The 18,416-nt window shown below is 29.1% G+C and overlaps 1 protein-coding gene and 2 non-coding genes across 3 annotated transcripts; all 3 read right to left on the bottom strand.

Moving 5' to 3' along the window:
- Window positions 1–9,796: 9,796 nt before the first annotated feature.
- On the bottom strand, window positions 9,797–9,888 carry TRNAY-GUA (transfer RNA tyrosine (anticodon GUA)). The gene is given in 2 exon segments: window positions 9,797–9,832; window positions 9,852–9,888. It is a non-coding gene; the product is annotated as a tRNA-Tyr (tRNA).
- Window positions 9,889–10,952: 1,064 nt separating this feature from the next.
- Window positions 10,953–11,023, bottom strand: TRNAG-GCC (transfer RNA glycine (anticodon GCC)). Its single transcript has one exon. It is a non-coding gene; the product is annotated as a tRNA-Gly (tRNA).
- Window positions 11,024–11,128: 105 nt separating this feature from the next.
- On the bottom strand, window positions 11,129–13,581 carry LOC107924975 (L-type lectin-domain containing receptor kinase VII.1). Its single transcript, XM_041079512.1, has one exon. It carries the CDS (start codon window positions 13,494–13,496, stop codon window positions 11,385–11,387), a length of 2,112 nt encoding a protein of 703 aa, XP_040935446.1. The 5' UTR covers window positions 13,497–13,581; the 3' UTR covers window positions 11,129–11,384.
- Between the last annotated feature and the right edge of the window lie 4,835 nt (window positions 13,582–18,416).

Raw genomic sequence — 18,416 nt, 5'->3', positions numbered from 1 at the left:
AACCCAAACAATTAATTACCTATTATTTTTTATTTAGGAAAAAAAATGACAGTTCACCTGCCACCTATTGCTAAGGAAACAAAATTATTCTTTTTAGTAACACTAGGGAAACAAAACTTAGTGCTAGTATATATATGGATAGATAAATATCCATTTAAAAAAAAAGAAAATCAAAATATTAAAACTTATCTAGATTGAATATTAATTTAATCCACATTACTCTTAAATATGTATTTTTTAAAATTTAATTGAATGAAATTAATGGTTTATGTATAATTTTAAAAAGAGTAAATTGCATTCAAGGTTATTAAATTATTAGATAGTTTACGTTTTTGTCACTAATTTCAAAATGTTATAAAATGGTCAAAGAATTATTCAAATGTTTTCATTTAAGTCATCAGGCTATTAAGTGTTTTTTTTTAAATTTGGCTTACGAGTTTCAATCAACATTTCGATGATCGGTACTATGAATCAGTGACCATCAACAAGTAGAAGAATATACATTTGATCCAAGTCGATCAAACGGTTTGTGTTGTAACTTAGAAAAGAAAGTTGTTTAGATTTGGTCTGTAAATTTACGGCATTTAAAGATATTTCATAAAAAAACTAAATTATAGAAGAGAAAAAAATGAGAGCTTTCGAGTGATGCAAGTAGTGCTAACAACGAAGGCCATACAAAAACGATTTTAACAATCCAGTAACTTGAATAAAAATTTTCGAATAGTTTAGCGACCATTGTATGACTTTTTAAAGTGATCAAAACGTAAACTTATTAAAAATTCAATGACGTTGGGTATAATTTACCTTTTTAAAAAATATAAAAATTTGACCATTAAAAAAAAATTAAAGATATGATATTCTCAAATTGTTTATTATTAGTCCACGTACCCTTTTGATAAAAGGAACTTTTTTTAATAATATAAAAAAAAGATTTAATTAGTTTCAACATCAACAGCAGCTTGATCATGTTAGATCATACTTTATTCGGCTTGCGTCCCTTTAATCTAATCCAGTTCTTAATTATTTGATTTAATTAACCTCAACTTCATTAATTTGCAATATTTTATGATTAATTTAGACACTAAAACGCAGGATCTTCCCCAGCTCATCAAAAATGGAAGTTGAAAATTTCTTTTCATTCTATATATTTTTTTTGGATAAACACGTTTTATTAGATTTAATTAACTTGATTTGAGTTAATCAATCTTATCTTATTTTTATTTTTTTCTGGTCGAGTTTATCATTAAATGAATTAATTGTAAAATAATACAGGATGTACAGGCCAATTTTGGGCCCTAAACTAAACAACCCACTAAACCAAACAACCCAATAACCCGTCAGCCCAACTAACCTGAACCCATTACAAATTAAACCCAGATACATTACATTCATAGCCCAAAACCCACAAACCCAACATGACCCATTTACACTAAAGCCCGTCAAACCCAAAATACCACCAGCCCAATAACTAAAGTAACCCAACATCAAAAGAAACAAAAAATAAAAAAACCCTAGCCCCATACTCTGCTACGCACGCCTCTGAAAACTTAGCCATTGCCCATGCCGTCTGAAGTCACCTTCACCGTTTGCCCATCTAGTGCAATCGGACAAGACAGAAATCATATAAAAATAAAATGTAAAGGGTTATAAAACCCGAATGAAAGGTTGTAAAAGGGGGGATTTTTTTTTTCAAAGTAAAAAACAAGACATTCAACGATATTGAGCAATAGATCTCAGTTATCAAAAACACCAAAAGTATTGACTATCAGAATACAAGAATCAGAATCGAAAATAGAAGGTGACGCTCCATATTTTGAGTTCTAGGTTTTTTATTTTTCTTTTTTCTCTCATTTTCTTTTTTCTCCCATGGCCGGTGCTCTTCCCTCTTCTTTCTTCCCTCTCCCCTTCTCTCTTTTTTTTTCTCTCCACAGTACAAAATGAAATTTTTTTAAAAAAATTGACTTATATAGGGGTCCAAAACGCACCGTTTTGGACCCCCTCCATTTAGACTAAAAACGACGCCGTTTTGGACGTGGGTTGGGTCGACCCGACCCGCGCCAGGTCAGATCCGCGTGTTTTTAACTCAATGGTATATTTCGCATTAGATCCTTCCGCATTTTCAGTGTTTTAAATCAGGTTTATTTTTGTTTATAATCTGGCCCTCAAATTTAATCTGACTTGCAATCTACTCCCTGTTGATGCGCTGCGTTTTGATAGAACGGGAATATTACTGATTCAGTCCCCCATGTTTCGCGCGTGTTGCAATACGACCCCGTGGCTTATTTTTATTTTAGATTTGGCCCCAAAACTTCGGTTTTAGTCCAATTTTGGTCCTTTTTTTCGTTTATCTTTAATTCTTATTTAGATTTTCTTGTATTTTCATATTATTATTATTATTATTATTATTATTATTATTATTATTACTATTATTATCATCATTATTATTATATGTATATACATATATGTATTTATGTTTAGTATTTTAGCTACCTTATTTTAATATTTAAATGTTATGCTTGCTTCTATATATTTTAATAACATATTATTATTATCTTTATCACAATAGTGTATATTTTCTATTTATGTGTATAGATTTATATATATAGTATTTTTGTGTTACATTGTTGTTCTTCGTATTTTAATGCCACTATTATTATGGTTGTTAATGTAGTGAATGTGTTGTTGTATGTATACATCTTTATATCGTCATTGTTATTATCATTAACCATAGTATATATTTTGTTATATATGTATATATCTATTTGTGCATAGCATTACTTTTTAATTACTTTATTCTAATATTTCTATATCGATTATATGTATATATTTAATATGCCTATGTACATATCCATGTATTATTAGCTGTTTGTTCCCTATATGTATGCATTATGTAAATATTTTAATATTATTTAACATATGTATTTTTGTTTTATATGCTTTACATACGTTTTTAATATATTGTACTTTATATATCGTTATGTATATTTTTAGTATATATATATTTGAGAAATATTATCAACAGTTTTATTATTAATTTTAAATAAGTATATATATCGTGCACATATTTTAATACTACATTCTACAAATTTTTATATTATGTATTTAGTCCAGCATTATATACTTAGTATTTCTAATATCCTTATTATTTATATCTATGAATGTATATGTCTACGTAGTATATTAGTAGGTCCATTTTTATATTGTTGTTATTTCTAATGTATATGCATATATCATCTATGTGTTATATATATTATATATTTTCAATATTTTTGCATTATTGCCCTATATGTTATTTACTTCAGCATATTTTTAATTTTTCTATTTATTTATTTTTATTTCATCTCAATTTTGTTTTGCATTACTTCAAGAATCTTATCCATGTCCTTCTAATTAATTTCAACAATCTAGGCAATATACCGACTTAACATTAAGTCATCGAGTTCATCGCTATGTTGGGTGAACGTCAATTGACTCGTGTTAAAGCGATATACCCTTCTCAAAAAACCGGAATAAACTAAAATCTCTCGTCTTCTTTTAATTGGATCACGACTAAATTTTAATATTGAACTCGTATTGTTAAAAATCAAGACAACACGTGTTTATGAGATACCAATTTTGGGCGTCGCGAGGGTGCTAATACCTTCCTCGCGCGTAACTGACTCCCGAACCCTATTTTTTCTCTGGATTTTAACGTGGACTTAAATTCATTTCTTTTCATTTCAAAAACAAATTTATAAGGTGTCCGATCACACCTATAAAAAGGATCGGTGGCGACTCCCCTTTTATTTCAAAATCGAACTTCAGTTTCCAAACTTTTTCATTAGATCGCGGCAATTAGCGACCCCGAAACCAATTTTTACGTCGCTACACAGGAGATGAGAGAATGTGTCAATTTGAACAAATAGTTTAGAGGTTATTCAGCCTATTAAAGAAATGTTCTCAAGACCTTCTTATCTTATTAAACGTAGTCAACAATTTTTTCGTGGGAATGGTATAATGAAAATTTTTATATATTTCTAGGGAAGGGAACATAGAAGCAAATTATATGGCGAAGTTAATTTTCGATAAAAATGAGGGTCTGCTTAACTGTTTGTAAAGAACCAACTATTTTTAAGTAGTTTAATATGATAATTATATATATATATATATATTTTGTAGTTGGCGTGATGATCATGATCATGATCATGATCAAAGATCATTACCACCATCCACAGAAATCGAATGAGACGCCTGTTTGGACCACACCAGCACCGTTTGGACTTGTTGATGGAGAAACTCCTTTGTTATTATTTTTTTATTAAATTATCATTTATTATTACATGAAGAATTAATGTTTATGAATTGAAAAACAAGCATAGAAGTTACTTTAATTCTAAAAAAATTATAAATTAAAATAAATTTCAATTAAATTTACGAATAATAAAATTTACCTAAAAGGTATTCGATTTTAAAACCCATGACTAAATATCATTCATGTAAAAAACCTATCTACTTCTCTACACTAATGGTGTCTCAAGATAAAATTTATATTATATATATATATCGATGTGTTTGCGATAAAAGTGATATGAATATTTTTATATTAAGAGTCAGATTGCATTTAAATATATATATTTAAAAGTTATTATATTTAAAGAGTGAAACAAAGGCGGATACAGAGGGCTTGCAGGAGCCCTCGTCTCCCCTAAGATGAAAATTTTTTATTTAGGATTTTGAATTTTTTTTAAAAATTTTAAATTACTAAAGGTAAAATTGTACTTTAGCCCCCCTAATTTATAAAAATTTAATTTAATCCTTTAAAAATTATAAAGATATAAACTATAAAAAATTAAAATTTCATTCAGCTCTCTAAAAATTTGTTCTGACTTCGCCCCTAGAGTGAAACAAATTTTTTTGAACTTTTTTTAATATTAATATTATTTTAAGTTCTTATTATATTTATTTTTTTTATACAATATTTAGAACTATCCATAGTTCCTCCCGAACTCTTAAACAGAAAAATAATATGCTTCAACACACTCGAACTTACGTTTTCTTATAAATATCGATGTCTTAATATTTCGTAATGGTCGGTAAAATTTTATCGTAATAAAATGATAATATGTTTCAGCGTACTCCAATTTATCTCTTGTATTTTCAACTATGTGACTGACATAATATTCTTAAGTACAGTTTTGTCGTCATCCTAAGACAATGTGAAGTCGGTAGAAACTTCAGGATGAATGGTGCCTATATTCGAGAGAACTCATACATAAACCTTAAAAACTTTGATAGTTAAGCGTACGTATATTCGAGAGAATTCGTACACAAACCTTAAAAACTCTGATGAACAAAATTGTTGGTATTATTATTATTAGTCAAAAACATTATACAATAATTTCTTTTGATTTGACATGCAACGTTGTCATTTCACGTCCCATTATTCCTTTAATTAAAATTAGGGTTTTTCCTTTCCACGCGACATTAAAAATGATTAGACATTAACGTTAATTGCAACTTCCTACTAAAGCATAACAAACACAAAAACTAGTATTTTCTATTAATGTTGTTTCCCCTTTTTCTTTTTGGAAGCATACAAATCCTTTTAGGGTTTAAAAATTAAATTATACATTTGTGAAGGTAAAAATATAATTTTTATTCATTTTAAAAAATTAAAATTAAATTATTACTATTTTGGGACTATCTGTTTTATTTTTTTGTCAATCTACTCACATTGCTTCATATAAAATTTTAGTTGAGTTTAGATTTCAATTTTCAAAGTTGAAACCCAAAATAATTTTAAGTAAAATATTTTAATTTAAATAAATAATACGGGGAGATGTGAATTAAGTTATAAAATTTATACAATTTTTAAGTTGTAAATTATATAATAATTTTTAAAAAATTAAAAATATTTCGAGATCTAAATTTATCTTAAATTAATTATTTACGAATATAAATAAAATTTGATATTTATATTCCAAATTGAACTAAATTTAAATAAATTTAAATTACGTTAATATCATACTTAAACTTGATTTGAACCTGGCCAATTAATTTACATTAATATATTAAAAAAACTTAAAAAAAGTAAAACATTAAAACGTGGGCTATAAAGCGTTAATTTATAAGTGTCAAATTGAAAACCTCAAACATGGTTTCGTGTGTTAGCTAAAAAAAAATATACAAATGTTCTCGGCCACCATCTGAACACAATCTTATTTATGGTGATGATAGAAAAGAAATGAAAAAAAAATCTGGTGGTAACGTTATAATGCGTTTCAACAATTTTAAATTTACGTTTTTTTATATTAATAATAATATTTATATCAATTAAATTAAAATTTAATTAATTTATATTATTTTTATCTTTGTAAAGAAAATTATATCACATTAAAATTATAATGTAAATATTAAAAACTATTTTATGTTTCTAAGTTTAAAATTGTTAATAAAAATAAAAAAATATCATAATTTTTTTGAAAGAATTAAAAAATTATATGAGAAAATTAAAAATAAATAAAAACTTTGTAGATACGTTTATTTAATATATCTTTTGTTTAGTTACCATTTTAATAGCTTATAATAATCTTATATTTAATCATATTATATATTAATTTATTAAGGATTAATATTATATAATTAGTTTATATTATTTTTATAAACGTTATACTTAATTAAAATCAAAATTCGAATTTTTTTAGTGCATGCCATGTTTTTATATTATATTATTTTTTTTCATAACTATATTATGTGAATGGAAACTTTGGCTTTGGACAAAAGCGTGTGAGTTGTGACATTTGAAGAAGAAGAAAAAAAAAAAAACAAAGAAAACATGTTGAGCGTTGTGTATGTTTTTCGTGCACGTGCCGTGTCGATGCTCAACAACATGTACACGCGAAGCAATATTATCCTTGTCTTTTTTGAAACGTAAACTAGGTTGAAGAAGAGGAGAAATTACCAGAAGGATAAACTTTAGGCTATTTTTAGCCACACGATAGGCTCAATTATTCCATTAAATTTAATGCCACCACAAAACAAATTTCCACTGAATGGTGGAATTTTCTATTCAAACTCGAATTTAATATAGAAATAAATTAACTCATGATATTCCACAAGCATAAAGTGAAGTATGAACATGGTCAGTTTTATTGAATAGTTTTTTTCTTAAACGAGTCTACACAACTTCTTTAAACTGTATTAAGACAACTTAATACCCGGCCTCTTGTTCCTCTGTCTCCATATCACATGTAAATATTTATCCTGGAATATAATTTCTCTAATCATTTAATTTAAGAATTAAAATCCAATTGAAGTAGATGGAATAAATTATTGAGATTAAAAGTCAAGTGAATGAATTTTAAATGTGTGAACATTATAAGGAGTAGAAAAAGAAAGTAACTTTAATTAATTTTTGAAGGTTGGAGGGTAAAATGATAAAAATATATATATAGGACCAAAGTCACAAAAGACGTAAAAATTAAGAGCTAAATTTATCACTATCTATAATGTATATATATTTATCACTATCAAGAGGATCTTACCTGAATGTTACACATACTTGAACTGAGTTATTGTTAGACCCTAAAAAAGGATGAATACACTTGTAATTATTAATATTTTTTTTTTGAAATTTTATAATAATAATAATAATAAAATCAGTTGAAAATAAGAAAAGTTAGCCTATGGAATTGGTGATTATACCAAAAAGGGGATTAGGACTCTATGGATTGCATTTAATTATTATAATTATTATGTCCCACACCATGCATGCATTGTTATCATATTTGTTACCATTAAGATAAGCAAGAATAAGCATAATTTGCAATAGAAAGGTTGGATACAAATGTGTGCATGGTGTGAATCTTAACCCTTTTTTCTGAGAAAAGATATATAGGCAAAGCTAAGCTATTGCATATTGAAACATACCCAAAGGTTTTAATTTGTAAAGAGATGAAAGTGGCGGTGATTGGGTTTGGATTTCGAAGCTAAGCTAAGGCTAGGCTCACAGACTTGGCAAAGTTCCATTGCCTTGTGGTAATCGTCGATGGAGGAATACATCATACACCAGACTTACCGTTTCAAGAAACTCAAGGCATTCTTGATCTTCTTTTAAGAAAGCTTTCAACTCTGCGAGGGTTCATTTACATTCACACCCATTTCCCGATTCAAACCCAATCAATGAAAACAGAAATATATTGTGTTATAAGTTTTTGATGAAGAGAAAGAAATCAAACTTTCTGTCATTTTTCTTTAGAGAAATGATTATAGTAAACTGTGATCCCACGTCATTCTCCTATTCGAAAGAGATAAAGATGACGTGGAATCAGTTTCATGAAATCCTTTCTCTTTTCTTAAATGTGTCTTTCTTTAATGCCGTTACTTATCGTGTTTTTTAAAGTTAAGCCAAAAAATAGGCCTGTGCAAAAAATTAGGCCTATTTAAAAATGTGGATTGAGTTTGAATATTCAAAGTTTTGAGCTCGGCCCGACTCAACTAGTTTTTAAGTTAATAATATTTTACATTATGTTATTTTTTTATATTATGTAATTTATAACACATAAAAATTAAATCTATAGTAGTATATAATACTACTACTATGATGTAAACATTAAAAATTGTTAAGGTGACTACATATAAAATTTTAACAAATAAAAATATATAAAATTATTAAATATTAAATTAAAAATAATATAAATATTAATTTTAAAATTTTAAAAAAATAACATGGACAGGTCTAAAATAGACTTAGATTAGTCATTTACAAATATGAACGAAATTTAGCAAAATTTTAAGCATATATTTTGGATCAGACTGGGCTCAAACAAGTATAAAGTGTGACAATATCATGCATAGGCTTAGTCCGAATCTTTCCCAATCGGGCCAATGAACACCCAGCTTCACTCCTAAAGCTAAAAGGGTATAATAATGCTTTTGGTCCCTCTTAGTTATGAAGTGCTCAATTAAGATTATGAAAGCAACAAATTCCTGCTGCAGATGTTACTTACATACTTTTGTTACAAGCTAGACATATTCTTTTTGGTTTATAATAAAGTGGAGGGCGCCCAAAGTGCCAGCCAAGTTGCTCTATATAGTTAGACAAATGGGTGGACATGAATAGTTGTTAATGCCCATGTGGGTTTTGCTTATAGTTTTCACTTTCTTCATTGGATCACTAAAGAAATATTCAATAATAAAAATACAAATAAATTGAAAAGAATTGGTCCATTGCGTTTTAATTTATATGAGTAAATTAAATTTAAAGTTAGTAAGTGGTGACTTAATTAAAAAAAATTGTAAAATAATTATTGAAATATTCAGAAGTTTTAATTTATGTCACTGATTATTGAGTTTTTTTTTTAAATTCTGCTAGTGAGCTCCAAGCGGTAATTTAATGATCGATATGGTAGATCAATATCCGCCGACAAGTAAAAATATACCTTAGATCCAAGTTTATCTGACAATTAATGCCGGAGAAGAAAACTGTTTGGATTTTAGTTCGTAGATTCATCACTTTCAAAGTTGTTTCATAAAAAAGAAAATTAAATTGTACAAGAAAAGAGGAATGAGGAATGAAAGCTTTTAATTAGTGTAGTTGGTGCGAATAGAGAAGTCTCTGTAACAACGATTTTAACAATCCAGTAACTTAAATGAAAACTTTCAAACGATTTAGTGATTATTTTGTAACTTTTTTAAAGTCAAGTGACTAAAACATAAACTTACTAATAATTTAGTGAACTTGATCTTACCCTTAATAATAAATATAACTGTACGAAATTAGCTAAAAAAACTAAAATTGAACTTCTTTAAAAGAAGTTCCGACCTACCGGATTCAAACCAGTGACCTAAGGATTACAACCAGGAAAACCCCACTACAGTCCTCCGCTCTACCAACTGAGCTAAGGTCGGCTTGTTATCTGACATTACAAAAATAATAAATATCATTTGAATAGAGAGTTCATGTCAACCTGACAAGAAAAATATAAGTTCACTGCCTGAAGAGCAATGAAAACTGAACTGAGATCTGAGGCTACTATATCTGGCAGTAGCATTATAACATTCAATGGCAGGCATAAATTAAAAGAATTTTTAGAAGGTATTTGGAAAAACTTTTAAATATCTTTCCAGTGGAATTTTCCCTTACTGTAGTTAGCTTTGTGTATTTAGCAAACAAAGGGGTTAATGTGGAGCCATTGATTTTAGTTTTTGCTGCAACTGACCAAAAATACAGGATGCAACAGTGCTCCTGCTGGTTTAGCAGAGGTACAAGCTTTAATCATGACTTCACCCATCCTAAACCCTAAAGATTGGTGTGATTAAAAGAACTCAATACATTATGGGATAGCCAAGACAACACCCACCAAAAGTGCAGCCACCATGGAGAACAATGCTGCTTCAGTGCTTGTGCTTATAACAGTAAACCGCAGAAAACTAAAAGGTTTCTGCTATTAGTTCCTGTATTTTACGAAAGCTGTGGATTTTATCCTTGTACTTTAATTTGGTCATTTTTTGTCTCTTTATTTTTCAAATTTTAATTTTTAGTCCTCATGAAACAAATAACTGTTAAATTCATTCAGTTAAGTTCTGCCATTTTTAAAATCTGATGCAGTAAACATATTATCATATGTGTAATTCCATATTAACTTGCTATTTCCACATATTGCTAAAAGTCTCGTTAATGAATTAATGATTGTGATTTGAGTCAGGATTAAATTTTCAAATTTTGAAAAGTATAGAGACTTAAAATGATTCAATTGAAGAATATAAGCTAAATCTACAATTATACACATATTACATGATGACTAGTAATTAAATTTAATCAAATGAATTTAAGTGATATTGTTTGGGTCATGAGTGAAATTCGAAAAGTATAGGGACTAAAATGACCAAATTAAAAGTATAGAGATAAAATCTACAACTTTTGCAAAGTGAAGGGACTAATAGCAGAATTTAACCAGACTAAAAAAATGCAATGCACCAGCCGGGAATCGAACCCGTGTCTGTACCGTGGCAGGGTACTATTCTACCACTAGACCACTGGTGCTTATTAACTTTTGCAATTCATTAAAAGTATTACTTCTAAAGGTAGATTATTTTCAAAAGAAATACCAAAATGGTGGTCATGGACTGTAGTTTCTAGGCATAGTCGATATTTACTAAGACAAACAGCATATGATCACCAATTTCATGGATGACATTCATAATCCAAAAAAATAAAGTCATCTTTTAATCATCACAATAATGTGTGTTCAAAACTTTTAACATACATGTATACAATGACATGCCTAAATATCACAAAAGAAAAAGCCCATCCCCAATCCCCCACCTAATGATTCATCTTTGCAGAGTCCTTCCAAGCCATGCTTGTGCTTCAAAAACATTAGAACCAACAAATGATTAAAAAATTATCTACCTTCCACAACGCTGTTGGTCCATGACAGTGACATGAAAGACGAATGTGACCGTCGAATATTATCGATCGTGGGGTGTAACGCATACCCGAAACTCCGAGAGTAATTAATCCACATATCTCTAGTCTTCACCTTGTGCAACAAGTATGCTTCCATATCCTCCGTTTCTGCTTCACAAGGCTCATTCTTCCCCTCCAACACTTTAACTACTTGTCTCATTGTTGGTCTTGAATTTGGGTCAGGATATGAGCACAACAAGCCTAAATGCAGCACCTTGTCCACCTCTTCATCATCGGTTCTTAACCTTGGATCAACCGCGGCGAGTAATTGGTTTTGCATCATCAATTCCCATACCCAATTCACCAAACCCGGCTTCCCTTCTTCTATAGGTCTCCTCCCACATATGACCTCTAAGATTAAGATCCCAAAACTGAACACATCGGTTCGTGTCGATGCTCGTTGGCATCTAAACACTTCGGGTGCCAAGTAACCCACGGTTCCAACCACACGTGTTGTGCTAGCTGCTTGACCATGTCCGTGCATTCGGGCTAACCCAAAATCACCTAACCTTCCATTCATGTACTTATCAAGCAATACATTGCTTGCTTTAATATCCCTATGCAAGACCTTAGCTTCCCATCCTTCATGCAAATACAATATTGCTGAAGCAACATCTTTTATGATTCTAATTCTATCATTGTAATTCAACATTTTGGTCTCATCACAATCATAGTATATCCTCTTGTCTAAGCTCCCATTTTCCATATAATCATAAACCAACATGAATGTACCTTTTTCTTTCTTACACCAACCTTTTAAACTGACCAAACTCCGGTGCGTTAACCGACCGAGACTCGAAACCTCGGCCAAAAACTCTCTCATGCCATCATTTTCGTGCGAAATTCGTTTCACAGCTATCTCTGTTCCTCCTTGTAAAACACCCTTGTGAACCTTTCCGTTTCCCCCGAAACCAATCACGTTTTCATCGGAGAAACCGTCGGTAGCTGCATCGATCTCTCTGTATGTCATCTTATGCGGCCAATACTCGAATTCCCAATCTTCCATTGCCGCTCTTTCCCTTGCTTTCTTCTTAACGAAAAACAGAGAAAACAGAGCAATCAAAACAAGAACAATGAAGCTCCCCATTGTGACACCAACAATAAACGATCTGTGCTTATAAAATGGTGTTTTGGGGATAATAAATGAAGGTAAACCAGTAGTGATCAACCCTTCATTTAACCGAAAATTCGAGTTACTGAAACTCCAAGCTAAAATCCTATGACTTTGAACCAATCTACCAGTTGAAGAAGTAAATCCAACATACATTTCATCTTCAAAAACATCAGATAAATCCAAAGAAACATTCAATAATGGACGTTTAGGCCTTTTGGTTCCTACAGGTGCCATAGTTACATTAACAACCGAATCAGCATATTCAATCCAAACCTGATAGTTCTCACCACTGTTAAGCTTAAGTTCCTCAAAACCCTGATCTCCATTGTCGGGCCAGTAACCTGCCGTGTGGGAGCTTGTTGATTTAAGTGAATTAACATCGATTCCGACATGGTTATCATCCATGTCCTCAAATTCTTGGTTTAAAAACACATCGAACTCAACACCAAACACATGGTTATCACTGTCTCCATCGTTAGTAAGGTTGAAAAGACCAAGATGTTGTGACGAGGTTGTCCCATCGATGCCTGGACTTGGTGTAAAAATGAAGACAATCCCATGTCCAGGTAGGGTTTCTTTGTTACTCGAAGGAGTCATGGAGAAGATAAAAGAGGTTGAAAAAGGAAGAACGTGAGATGAATTATGGGATTTTGTTGGGATTTTTGAGCTGTAGAGACCTCGACCGACAACGAAATCCGTTTCGTTCGTGAGTGTAAGGATGTTGGAAGAATCTATGTCGGCTATGCCGTAGAGTAAAACATCAGTTGAGTTGTTGAAGCCATTGAAGACGAAATCAAGTGATGAAATAGGTTGAGATATGGTGATTATGAAGAACATAAGAACAAACAAGACAAGCTTTGGGTGTTTCTTCTCCATTGCTGCAGGCTGCAGGCTGCAAACACAAAAAAGAACCTGGAGAGCTACTTTGTTCATGGGAGAATTCAAGTTTGATAAGTTAGCAGTATTTGAGGTTTTTAAAAGTCCATGGTCTTTTTTTCTTTTTTTTTATGGTTTTGCCCCTCAAATGATTACGATATTGCAAAGCTAGGATTTAGGGTTTGAATATTGGAAATTTTTAGATTGATTGCATGTAGATATTATACAAATTTGTTTGACATTCTTATGGAAGCTGACAACGTGATCTTCTTGAAAACGTCAAACTGGAAAAAGAATTGCCCTAGTTAACTTTGGTCTAATTTTCCACCAGTGTCTATTCTCTTCAGATTTTTGAAATTTAGTCCTTTTTCTTTTAATTTCAAGAATTTAGGTATTTTTGAAAAATTTTAAATCAAATGAATAATTTTCAATGATTTAATTTTTAAACCTGTTTAATAATTCATAACGAAAATCACCTAATAGAGTTTTTTTTTGAATAAAACCTAATAGGTTTATTTCTATAAAAAAAGTATGAAAATTATAAATAAATAAGAAATACTTGCAGAATATTTTTAATTTATTTTAATATTATATTATCCTTCAAAGATTTTAGATTTAAAATTTGATTTTATACTTTGAGACTAATTATATTCCAATACTTACTTTTAGTAATATCTACCAAATCAAAACTTTAAATAACAAAATATTATACATTTAAATTTAATGAAATCTATTGGCAATACCATTAGTTGGATCTTAATTTTCAAATCAAACAAGTAGAAATATTAAATTCTTCAAAATAAAAGTAGAGGGACTAAATTTTAAAAGTTAAAAAAGTATAGGGATTGAGACATATTTAAACCTTTAAATTTTCACATTTTGGGGGGCTTAAAATAATAACTTGCATTGAAATGTGAATTACATATCTTAATTATGAAAAGATAACTAGCTTTGAAGCTGAAAAGTCAAGGACGACATTGATAAAGATAATATTAAATATATATATATAATTAATAAAATTATTTTTTATTTCATAAAAGAATTTTTAAATATAAATCTTTTAAGTTTATAATTGCCCCATATGAATTACTAATTATTCTATATAGAAAAAGGATTTTATCTGTTTAAGATGCTTTTTAAGTTATTGTATTAAATAAATTTATAAAATTCACTTGTAACCTTTAATTAAAATTTTTTTATTTTAAATAATAATTTAATAAATCTCAATGTATTTTTCGGAAATTCATGAAAAAGATGTAGTTGAAGTTGGATAAAAACACGGTGAAAGTCCTTATATTGAAAGTTAGATTGTATTTTATCTTTTTTTATTTATTTAAAAAATTGATAAATTACTTCTTTCACGTTAGATCAAAGAGTAAATTGATAATTTTTATTAAAAATTTCATTTATTTCTACTGTTGAAAATTGATGTGGTTAATGGAATAACTAGAAAGTTACACGTGATGTGCGACGTGTATCTCATGTTGATGAACAAGGATCAGTTTTTAACAGTAAAAGATGAATTGAATTTTTAACAGAATGACGAGTTTACTCATTAATGTAACTAATATGGACTAATTTGCCCATTCTATTAATTAAAGAGAGCAAAATAAACCTAACTCTTAGTACAGAAACTCTCGTAATACTTTTACCGCTAAAAGCAATAGCAGGGTTAGAGGCTTGACAAGTGTCTTATATTGGTGTAATAAAATATTAAAAAAATACATGAAAAAATTGTAAGACTAATTGTGGAATAAAAAAAGTACATTGCCACTGATCAAATACTAACCGTATATTTATATATTAACAACAGAATTCATTAAAAATAGTATTTTGTACACTACCATTCTACCACTGGAGTTTTTAAACCCTACAAGCAAGATAAAGGGGCTGACAAATGCCCCAAAAGAGCATAATACATTATCAATATATCAAATATTAACTCTTTATGTATAAATTTTAAAATTTATACTATATTTTTATTATACCAATTTAAAATAAAATATTTATTAATATCTATTTAGCGGCTGAATTTTTCTCGTAAAATAATAGTAATATTATATTTTAACTTATTTAAAATTAAACATAGATTATCTACATAAATTGTTGACCAAAAATGACGGTAAAATAGTACCCCCTAAGTCCTAACATGTTTAAATTGCTAAATCCATGGGGTTTTTTACTAAAATAGGATAAAAAATAAAAAAAAATATCAAAATAATACAAAATAAAAACTATGTACCAAAATAGTACATTTGGGGTGGTGCCGCCTATGGCAAAGGCATGACGACCCCATGTCAAATAAAAAATTACTGTAGCTGCCGGTCAAATTGCGGCGCAGGACTAAAATGTAATAATATAAAGTATTTAGGGATCTGTTATGCAATTGTTCCATTTAGAATGGATGCTGAAAAAAAAAGGGGGAAAGGGTGCCGCGTGTGGCGGCACCAAACTTTAAATAGGGCTAATTGCCTTATAAGCCCTCCTTATTTATTATTTTCTTTTTATTTCCCTTCAACTCACTATATTGTTTTTAAACAAACCATTAATTTTAATAATGCATACTTTATCCGGATGAAGTATGTATTAGCAAATTCACTAATATGATTATATATATATATTTATGCATGTATCACATTACAAAAATAAAAATTTAAATACTTATACATAATAAAACATGTATCTCATTACAATAATAGTTATTTTCCTAATAACATATTGTTTTATAATTTTATTTCTTATTTAATATTTTAGTTTAATTTTAACAATGCATACTTTATCCGGATAAAGTATGTATTAGTAGATTCACTAATATGATTATATATATATATAGATTTACGCATGTATCACATTATAAAAACAACAATTTAAATACTTATACCTAATAAAACATGTATCTTATTACAATAATAGTTATTTTCTAAATAACATATTGTTTTATAATTTTATTTCTTATTTAATATTTTAATTTAATTTTAATAATGCATACTTTATCCGGATGAAGTATGTATTAGCAGATTCACTAATATGATTCTATATATATATTTACTTTAATATTAAAATGAAGGGCTTTTATGAGTAAAAACCATAAGTTAAGGGCTTATTTAACTACAAAAATAGGTTAAGGGCTTGTTTAAAAACAATATAGTAATTTGAAGGGGAATAAAAAGAAAATAATAAATAATGAGGGCTTAGAAGGCAATTAGCCCTATTTAAAGTTTGGTGCCGCCACACCGTGAGGTGGCACCCTTTCCCTTTTTTTCAGCAGCCATTCTAAATAGAACAATTCATAACAAATCCCTAAATACTTTATATTATTACATTTTAGTCCTACGCCGCAATTTGACCGGCAGTTACAATAATTTTTTATTTGACATGGGGTGGTCATGCCTCTGCCATAGGCGGCACCACCCCAAATGTACCATTTTGGTACATAGTTTTCACTTTGTATTATTTTGGTATTTTTTTTATTTTCTTTGTCCTATTTTAATAAAAAACCCTAAATCCATGCTTGAAATAAATGTAAAATTTCCTCTTCTATTCGGCTAAGCAAAACAGATTAATTTTCTTTAGCCATCTTTGAAGTTTCCTTTGACCTTTTTTTTTTTTTTTACTTTTCTAGCTTTCTAGTTTTGACCTAGAGATCCTTATTAGCTAATTTTTTTTTGAGGGGTCGAAATTAAATTATATATTTTTATTATAGTAAAAATATAATTTTTTTTATTTTAATAGTCTATATTTTTATAATTTTTAAATAATTAAATCATTTTTTTATGATTTTTGGAAGGCCAAAGAGCAATTTTACTATTATTAATTTGAATTGTTATAAACTATAAAGAGACTTAAATATAAAATTTTCCATTTTAAGAAAGCTAAGCCCCTCCCAAGGCATGAATTCACCACTGTTAGGAGGGTTAAACATGTTTAAATTATACATATTTATGTATCGAGCCATCTATTTTCTTTGATTATAATTGAATTCAAACATGGGCGTAAGCCAGGGGGTGGCAAGGCCTTGGCCTCTTGAATGAAAATTTTTTTATTTAAGTAATTTAAAATTTTTAAATTTGCACTTTAGAACCTTAAAAACAATAAAAAATTAATTTAATCCTTTAAATTTTATAAAGATATAGACTATTTAAATGGTGAAATTACATTTTACTATCGTAAAATTTATAATTTAATGTCGACTCTTAAAAAAAATTTTTGACTCTGCTTCTAAATTTAAATAAAAAAAATTAACATCGAAATGATGTAATTAAATTCAAATACATGTGAATATCTAAAAAGTTTGAAAATTAAATTGGTAATATAGAAATCATGTACCAGTTGACATGAAATAAATTAGACATCTATCATTTATTCATGATTAATAGGTGAGAAATAATGAACTTAAAAGACTTCGGAACACGACTTTTATATATGTCTGCGAATGGTAGGAAATTTTCGAGGCTGTTTTTAGAGACTTTTTAACCAATATTCAAATCCCTACCAAATTCTTTAAGAAAGCATTTGTCAACTTTTTTAGCTAGTTCGATTGGATGTGTTGAATTAACAGTTCAGAAAATAGTGTTATTATGCGAAAAATCTTTTGCTTTTAATATGATCGAGTGAATTATTACGACTCTCAATATCATTATATATGTATAAGTGTCACGGGTCATTATCTTTTTACTAAAAGACGTGTTTAATTGGATGTGCAATACACATGGGTTTATGCATCCAAAGATTTTCCATTTCCTTCCCAACATGCAATTAATGCACCTTACTTACTTCTATAGAGAGTTATGGGGTGACATTCTTCCCCTCTTGGTCTCATGATACTATTGTAGCGAGCTCCTTTGTAGTAGTTGGTCTACCTTGCCTACCCTATTCGTTAGGTGTGCTCGATTTGAAATTGGACAGTTAAAGGGTTACTCTGATACGATTTGTCATGAAGTCATTGTCTTTTGGAAAGAGGGTAATGGTTAGGGGTGA

Source organism: Gossypium hirsutum, chromosome A10 (genome assembly GCF_007990345.1).
Source record: "Gossypium hirsutum isolate 1008001.06 chromosome A10, Gossypium_hirsutum_v2.1, whole genome shotgun sequence".
In the NCBI taxonomy this organism is placed as follows: Eukaryota; Viridiplantae; Streptophyta; class Magnoliopsida; order Malvales; family Malvaceae; genus Gossypium; species Gossypium hirsutum.
Note: the sequence above shows the minus strand (reverse complement) of the source record. Positions and strands in the feature narration are given on the sequence as shown.

Excerpts from the sequence above, each read along its gene's own strand:
- LOC107924975 (XM_041079512.1), bottom strand. The coding sequence starts at position 13,496 with ATGAACAAAGTAGCTCTCCAGGTTCTTTTTTGTGTTTGCAGCCTGCAG.